Source organism: Toxotes jaculatrix, chromosome 4 (assembly GCF_017976425.1).
Source record: "Toxotes jaculatrix isolate fToxJac2 chromosome 4, fToxJac2.pri, whole genome shotgun sequence".
NCBI classification, from domain to species: Eukaryota; Metazoa; Chordata; class Actinopteri; family Toxotidae; genus Toxotes; species Toxotes jaculatrix.
In genome coordinates this window covers 13,238,255-13,247,445 of record NC_054397.1, presented here as the reverse complement: position 1 = coordinate 13,247,445, position 9,191 = coordinate 13,238,255, and the positions used below count along the sequence as shown (strand labels likewise).

Genomic DNA, 9,191 nt, shown 5'->3' with positions numbered 1-9,191 from the left:
TTCACTACCTCTATGTCTATACAGCTAAATTCTTTTGAACTTCTTTAGGGCCTACAAGAAATTGTTCTGACTTAACACCCTCTGATACCCCTGTATTACCTTTTTTCTTTTTGTTTCACTCTGTTTTTTCCTGGGCAGCCATGGGGAGACTTCAAGCGACCAATGGGTACTTGAACTTTCACTTATTGCACCTGCTTATTCATGCAATTATCATATAAACAAATCACGTGGCAACACTGCAATGCATACAGTCATAGAAATACAAATCAGGAGCTTCAGTTAATGTTCAGATCAAACGTCAGAATGAGAGGAAAATGTGATCTCAGTGACCGTGGCATTATTATTGGTGCCACACTGGTTGGTTTGAGTATTTCTGAAACTTCTGATCTCCTGGGGTTTTCACACTCAACAGTCTCTAGAGTTTAACTCAGAATGGTGTGAAAAACAAAAAACATCCAGTGAGCAGCAGTTCTGTGGATGGAAATTCCCTGTTGATGAGATAGATCAGAAGAAAATGGCCAAACTGCTTGGAACCAAGTCAGCCAAGGACATAAATTTGAGGCTGCAATGGGCACAGGCTCACCAAAACTGGACAATTGGAGACTGGAAAAAACATACCCTGGTCACCAGATAAATCTGTATTTCTGCTGAGGCTGCAGATGGAATGTGGCAGGGTCAGAATTTGGTGTCAACAGCATGAATCCACGGACCCACTACAGCTTTGTGTTAACAGTCCAGGCTGGTGGTGTAAAGGTGTGGGGGATGTTTTCTTGGCATTAATAACAATCAATCATCATTTAAATGCCACAGCCAGTCTGAGTATTGTAGCTGACCATGTGCATACCTTTGTGGTCACAATTTACCAGCTTCTAATGGCTATTTACAGCATGATAATGCACCATATTGCAAAACAAAAGTTGTCTCAATCTGGTTTCATGGACATGTGTTCAGTGTACTTCAGTGGCCTCTCCAATACAACACTTACAGTATGTGGTAGAACAGGAGATTCAAAACATAAATGTGCAGCTGATGAATCTGTTCTGAGAGCAAAGGGGACCCTAACCAGTATTAGCAAGGTGTTCGCTAAGTGTATGTGTTTATTTTGCAGTTTTTTATGTACTATTGAAACAATAAAAATAAAATAATAATAATAAAATGAAATAATAAAGAACATTTTAAGAATGCTTTTTCTTGTTTGAATTTATTTGGTTTATATTGTGTTTATACCTTGGATGTTCTTAAATTAGTTGGCTAGTCTAGCCCTAAATATCTCTAAATCTTGGCTGAGTTACAAGCTTTGGTGCTTGATTTCATACATATGAAAAATCACACCAATCTGGCAATTTAAACTCTAATCTATCAATATCCAGCCTTTAATGATAGCATTCATATGTGATCATAATCACAAATATCAGTGCAGTAAAGTACGAAGTGAAACGTTACGGTCGACCAACCTATTTACCGCGGACAAACCCGGAAATGGTTTTGCTTGTCCCCCATCTGGCTGGATCAGTACAGCCACTCCGACACCTGTAACCTCTCCAGTTTGTTGGACAAAGGTGAGCACCTGCCTACTGACATTTAATGTGAAACATGTACAGTGGTGGTTTCGAGCAGAGCGCCTTTAGCTCCGTGTGTTTGTCTCCTACCATGCGTGTTTGTGACTGTGGTGCTTCATTGTTTACATCCGACCGGCTGCTCATAAACACGTGGACAGACAGGAGGTACACATGCTAACCGGGGACTGTCGACATGTCGAAAAACCTTTAAATAATCACCGCTCAGCGACAGTTTTTGAGTTTCCCCTATGTGTTGGGTTTAAGTAAGTATGTAACGCTAGCTTTGTACGGAGCTAACTTGTACCTCAGTCTGCCTGCTAATAGTTAGCATGCAGCTAGCCGGAGCTACCACTATGCTAACTACAGCCAGGGTTAATAATTACTTTTTAAAAAAATCCTGGGGTCTCTGCTGTTTTGCCTGTCATCGTAGTGAAATGGGGGGTTGTGTGCTCAGGACCTCAACCTGTCACTCTACTCTGTGTTTTTCTGAACAGCCAAACAATATGACAACAAGGCATCTTCAATTCACTGAATTTATCTATTTATTCTCCCTGTCACCCCCCTAAAGACAGACACAGAGAGGGAGAAAGAGGATGCGTGTGTGAGATAGACTGCTTTTATTAATCCCTAAGGGAAAATTAAGTGTTGTAACAGCCACTTCACATAAATCACTAAGTCAAAGAATTAGGTAAAAAAAAACAAACAGAATCAAAGCCTAAATTGCTCACAATAACTAAACAGGCTAAACAATCTAAAATAAAAATAGATGAAAGCTAGGTTAGTCCATGAGATGAATATACACAGGACAATGATAGTAATACACTATAATACACTACGTTAGTTGAAGTCAGGTGGATAGTCAAAAAAAGAAAAAGCTGTGCAGTAAGGCATAGAATTGTCAGTGGATGTTAAAGTGTGCTTTAAATATATGTATAATGTATGAATAATTTGCACAATATGGTAACAATATATACAGACAGTACATAAAAGACTATCATTTAATAATTCTGAAATATAACAGATGTGATGGACTATGCAACTTAAGGTCCGGGTGAACAGTCTGTATTGAGGAAAAACACAAGGCTTCACTTTCAGGCGAGTCTGCTCCTGCTACTTCCTGTAATATTCCTTGTCACAGCAGGGCTGGTGAAGTCTCCTTCTGAAAAGTGCTCTGCTGTTTGACCAGCAGGTGGTTGAGGGGATGCGAGATGTTCTCCATGATGTTCAACAGTTTGCGCAGCATCTTCCCCTCCACAACTAACTCAGAGGGCTCCACAAATTCCCCAGCACACAGCCATCCTTCCTGATCAGTTTGTTAGTGTCACTTGCCCTGATGCTGCTGCCCTGTCAGACTGCAGTGAAGAATATTGCATTAGCCACAGGAGATTGGTAAAAAAATCTGTAAAATCTAGCTGCACGCATTAAAGGACTTAAGCTTTTCTAAGAAGTAGCGTCTGCTCTGTCCGTTCCCGTAGACAGCATCTGTGTTACATTTCCAGTCCAGCCTGTTGTTGAAATGGACTTGTCTCAATCGTATCTGTAGCCTGCCACCACCTCTGCTTCCCTGCTGCTTGGAAATGGCATTTAAAATCGTCCCTTTCAAAGAGGTGACGTTACCACACTGACTAAACAGCAGTGATGATCTGATTTGATTTGACTTTGCAGTGAACTTCATACTGTACAAACAACATTCTTCTCCAAATATTCAAACAGTTATAGAAGAAGTACTCGGGTCTAACCTCAAGTAAAAGTAGCAGTACTATACTATTGTTATAGTAACACTATAACAATAGGCATATGGATTGCCTTATGTCCCGCCTTGGTCTCCATGACAAAAAAAACCCTGCTTGCTGTAAGTGTAATTTATCATCAAGAATGTTAACAGTTGAAAAAAAAATAAAGTATTGGACACAAAACTGTATTTAGATAATCAAAAGCAAAAGTGCTTATTATATAGAATGAATGTACAGTCTGTACACGCCCACACATTCCTGAGCAGGGCTTTAATTAGGCAGTGAATACACCTGTGTTGGTGGACCATGACTGTACAGTGCTTTACATTCCACCACTGTAAGACACAGTCAGTCATTTGTCGAGTCCAGGTCCCTGTGCACCGCTGAACTTCGAAACTGTCGCTCTCCCTTGCCCCCTCAACCCAGGCACTTCTTTCTGTCCTTTTAATCCCCGGCGGGCGGCTTGTGACTGCCTAGCGTGGCGTTTCTGCAGTGTGTGAGGTCTGGGAGCCAATCATCTCCAACCATCATGGCACAGACACGCAGGACTGGACAGAGCAATGGGCCGATGCCCCCTCTCTGTCCAGTTTGTGTGTGTGTGTATGTGTGATAGAGAGAGAGAGAGATTTAGAATGACTTAGAGAGACAGAGATTGGGAAAATTAGCAACACAGTCTTTGTTTTACAGAGTATAGTAAGTAGATAATTTCACTGTTGCTAACATAATCATTAAAAGTAGACCCCAGCTCACGTCATGTTACGTGTTCGTTGAAACCAGCGCTGGACCGATAATAAACCTGGATCCAAGCTGTGTCTTAGCACCAAAGCCTTGATGAAATGGTCTACAGGTGAAGAAAAATGAGCGCAGCTGAACCGTGCTGTCTTTCAGCATTGTTAACAAGCCCTTATGGATTTCAGGACAAGGCTGAAATTGTGCCCTTCCTTTAATTGAGGCTGGCCTGTATCTCCTTGTTTCCTCAGTGCTGCAGATAATAGTCTAAGTAACTGTGTTTTAGGGCAGCCACTAAGGATTTTTTTTCCCATTATCGATGACATCCATGTTTACCTTGCATTCTTATGTTAATCAACTCTTATGCCAACTGAAGACAAAACAAGCAAGTTGAACATTTTACTTTGGGCTACGGAAACTGTGATTGGAGTTTCTCTTTATTTTCTGACATTTTATAAACCAAACTACAGTGAAAATGATTAGCAATAATTGTAAGTATACATTATTAATAGTAAAGGGGCTTAGCATGCAAAAGAAATGTCTTTTAAATGTAGATTTAATACAATATTACATTATTTTGTGCATTAATAATTTGTTCATTGCGATGACTCTAACTCTCATTTGTTTTGTTTTGTTTGTGTTTTTATCCCTGCAGTCAGCCTCAGCCACTGAGGTCACCAGGTGTGAGTGTGTGTATGTGTGGGTTGGTGAGGAGTGTGTCTGTGTGTGTGTTTGTTGAGAGTGTTTTAGGGTGATGTACTGTGCCTATCAAGACCGTGAGGAGTTGGAGGATGATCTATACCAAGAGGATGATGGAGACTCTGACGGGTCAGAGGCCAGAAGCGAGCTGGAGTTCCAACTCTACAGCCAGCTCCATTACTCCTCTAATGCTGGGGAGCTGGAGGAGCAGGAGGGCAGAGGTGACAAGGCGGAGGGCCAGGACAGCCAGCAGCCAGAGGTGACGGAGAAGACTGTGGATGCTGATGGAGAACTGGAGCACACTGGAGAAAGTAGGCCTCCTTCACCTAATATGAGCAAGCTACTGCAATGCTCAAAGAAGAAGAAGGGGGAGAAAAGTGATAAGCACAAGAAGGGGAAAAGTGATCCTAAAGGTCAGAGGTCGAGGTCATCGCTTTTTGAGGAGGTCATTGTGATTGACTCCGGCCCTGATGTTATCTCCATCTCTGAGGATGACACTACAGATGATGAAGGGGTCTGTGCCTTAAAGGGTGGAGGCTTACACCGGCTGCAGACTTCCACCCCAGCACAACAGGTAGATAACAGAGAGAGATGCTGTGTGTGTCTGTGTGTGTGTGATTTCTTCAATAAAACCATCACCATTAAAAATCTAATTGCTTTCACTGACATCCACCACCTCTATATTTAAGCCATAACGTGCTCTTTGTAACCATACCCATCTCTAGTGAAGACTAGATCTTCTTTTGCCGTTGACTTTGTGGGATCAAGAGTTCATGATTGGGGATTGTAAACTTTGCTTGTAAACAGCAGATGGGCTGTGTCCTTGAGATCACACCATCATATAGACTACACTGTGTAATCGTTGATACCGCTGATGCCTCATTCTTGCGGCGCTTGTTGTGGCTGCTGATTTACGCTTGCCTTCTAATGCCACTTTCACATAACATGGAACAGATGGTAGAGATGAGGAAGAATCTGATGTGTGCGATTTGCGAGCATTCAAGAGTGTACAATGTTTCCCTGTCATAATTATGTACTTATGTTAGTGTCCCTCTGCTGCAGCTCAGCAAGGCATTACTGTTTACGGAAACACACAAAAAAGGCATTTTATACTAAAAGTAGTGTAACTAAAGACATGCACTTGATTTATGTAACTCAGACTGCTGTAACTTTATTGACTTAAGATTCTGACTATATTTTTGCACAGAATTAAGATTAGGTTTTGTCCTCCATCACTTACATTGGAAGTTTGATAGAAAGGGGGCCTTTAATCACCTCGAGCAATGTTTGTGCATGTACATATGGGCATGTACATACAGACTGCAGCTGCTAAGAAAGTATTAGAGACCTTCAATTGTCCTTCATCCTCAGTACCTGTAAAGCAGTCCTTTCTTAGGGAGGTTGGATGATGTCAAGTTATGTGTTTTTGACCTTCTCTTTACCACATGGTCCATTTTGTGTTCCATTTCCTGAATTCACAGTACTGATATTTTTCAATTACTACTTTTAATACAAACCTAGTTAGTCGTTTGATCAGGGCTGTAAGGGATGCATAATGTGCCACTGAACACTTTGTATTAACATCTCGAATATGGTTGTTGTTTGGTCATCTAGGGAGACCAGAAGAGGAAGAGGAATCTCAGTTTGCCGGTGACCGTGGACTCCAGCAGCTCAGAATCTGATTCAGATGAGTCGGAATCCAAATCTGAGTCTGATTCTTCTGATTCCTCCGATTCTTCTGATTCAGCCGATTCAGACGGTCTGGAGAACTGGATGATCCTGGGCCGAGGGAAGCAGGATGGAGACCAGTCCATTTCACTTAATGTGGAGGGAGGGTCTGACAGCAATGCAGGTGTGTGGTTTGGCCTCATTTATGTGTGTGTGTGTACTGGGTATACTGTGCATTGTTCAAACCTTTGTGATATGTTTTTGTGCATTTGAATGTGTGTGAGACCAGGAGAATAGAATCAGTGAGTAATTTTGTATGGTCCAGCTCATTCAGAACACTTAGCCTACCTGTAGCACATTGATAAGGAACGGGCAAAGCGATGGGCTACACTTCGAACGATCTGTGTGCGTGCACGTTTGTATGTACATGTGCAGCATCTGTGTCTGCACGTTTCCAAATTTGTAAGCTCTTAGCATTCCTGGCACTGTCTGCCCAGTCGCTCTCTTCTCTGATCCACCTTTAAGTATGTTTGTGTGCATTATGTATTGATATGTGCGTGCAGGCTTGTGCGAGTGTGAATATTTGTGTTTATAAAATATTCCAGTTCTAATCAGCATGCGTGTGTACATACACACGCATACCAACAGTCATAACGCTAATGCCAAAAACAAACAAACTGAGAGACAACAACGCGGGAGGAGAGGGAGGGGAGGTCGGGAGAGATGGGAGTAATCAAAAAATGAATAAAAATGTTCCCTGCAAATCTCTTCAGATCTACACATTATCTTAACCTGCAGCCTCAGCAACCTCTCCAGCTCTCCCCCCCTCCTTCTCCCTCCTACCTAACGCTCTCCCATCTCATTCTTTTATCCTATTTTCTCACTATTGTGCTCTCTCTCCCGCTCTCCCTCTCTCTGTGTCTCTCTCACTGTTTCTTCCTCATTTGAATTTCCCTGGGCTGATGTTTCTGCAAGAGTGCTCACTGCCTCCTCTACACACAACTGGGCTAAAGGAGGGGGTCTGGAGTTGGTGGGAAGGCTTGAGGTTTTGGCCTGGTTTTGGGAGGAAAGGAGGATTTTAGATCTCCGTGTCTCTTTCTCTCCCTCTCTCTCTCGTCTGGCTTCTCTCTGTGATCTTTGGAGCTTGACCTCATGTCTGCACATGGGGGGCCATGGGTGTGGTGTGGAAGGGGTCTTAAAGTGGGAGGGATGGGGGAGGGTTTTGTCCAAAAAAAAAAAAAAGGAAATGAAGGCAAGGAAATTTTAGGGACGAGCCTCAACAGTCTTGAGCTGTGCCCCAATTCTCCAGTTCTATGCTATACACTAATTCCAAGGGGGGTTTGGGTATGTTGCGTGTTCACATGAAAAAGGGGTGGAAACATATTTTGTTATTGTTATGAATCTAATGAAAAGACCACAACCAACAATGAATTTATCCTAACAAGAACTGCCTGATACAGCTTAAACCTCTGTGCCATAGAGCTCCATTGTTGTCCAGAAACTATTAAAACACATCCAAGAGCCACGCTGTTCCACTGGGTGTCATGTTCCTTCATTGCAATGAAACATAGTGTATTTTGAGTCAGTCCTGCTGCAGTAAATACTCACTAGTGGACCAAATTTGTGTATAATCTGCAGGTGAAAATAGTCCCCAAGTGATGCACCATTTACTCCTGCTTGAGAAACATTTTCTAAAAACACAGTGCCCAAGAAAAGTGAAAGTTTTTTGAAAATGAAAGTATATTTTCCTGACCTGTTTTGACAGATTTACCTCTTGAGGCTGAGAGGTGCAGACAGGGTAGGAAAGTCAGGCAACACGCTGTTTGGTTTTGGTCTTTTCATGGGATTTGTTAACAGATAGAAAAATAAAGCATATTCCTGCCATCCCTGACCATTTAATATAAGTAGGACAGTATGTATACCATAAAAATGCTTGACTTTTCTGCTGTTGATGTAGACTCATTACCCATTTCACAAGGGAAATGAAGGAGCTGGTTACAACTGCAAAGCATTAAAAAATGCAGATGGTGGAAAACTTAAGTTATTAAAATGTTTTTCAGAGATGGAAAAACATTTGCTCTCTCATTGGCAGTGTCATTCCTGTTAGCACAAAACCGTGTACTGTTTTCATATGCAAACAACAAAAGCAATTAATTATACAGTCAATAAAACCATGCAGTAATAGACATTTAGCATATAGTACATACAGTGCACAGTAAGTATGAGGTATAGAACTGGGACATTATCCCTACTCTCCTCCTTTCTGCTGGCGCAGGTTTAATCCTGTTTGAAAACAACATAGTTAACAGACTTATTTTCCTCTTCTGGGAATTTATTTCACATACTCCATTTGTTTTCCAAAGACATTTGGAGAGAAGACAAATTTTAGGTTACTGAAATATGGATAAATCTAAAGGTTGTTTTATGTTTTTATATGCCATGTTGTGTGCTGACTCTTGTCGGGCGGCTGCCTTGCTTGTGTTTTCACCTTTGTGTGTGTGTGTGTGTGTGTGTGTCTATGTGAGTAACAAGTTCGCACAGCAGTGACTAATAGTATTTGTACGCCTAAACCCCATCTCAGCATCACCATCAAATCACATTCACTACACTTAGTCTCCCGCTCTCACCTTCAGAAATTGAATCCTTTCTCTCTTTCTCGTTCTGTCTCTCTACTACATGGTGTCACATGTTCACATACTTTTACAATCTAATCTTTTTTCGCTCCCTCACATGTTTTTTTTTTTTTTTATCAAATACATGGAGACACACACACACACACACAGATGTGCACAGCCCGAGTGGC

At 41.7% G+C, this 9,191-nt stretch overlaps 1 protein-coding gene across 1 annotated transcript in view; it reads left to right on the top strand.

Moving 5' to 3' along the window:
* The first annotated feature begins 1,473 nt into the window (after positions 1 to 1,473).
* zcchc7 (zinc finger, CCHC domain containing 7) overlaps positions 1,474 to 9,191 on the top strand; it is a 46,605-nt gene continuing 38,887 nt past the window's right edge. Inside the window, exons 1-3 of the mRNA XM_041037178.1 lie at positions 1,474 to 1,559; positions 4,677 to 5,294; positions 6,335 to 6,572. Of these exons, the coding sequence (XP_040893112.1) occupies positions 4,776 to 5,294; positions 6,335 to 6,572 (757 nt within the window). The 5' untranslated portion in view covers positions 1,474 to 1,559; positions 4,677 to 4,775. The remainder of the gene's footprint in view (positions 1,560 to 4,676; positions 5,295 to 6,334; positions 6,573 to 9,191) is intronic.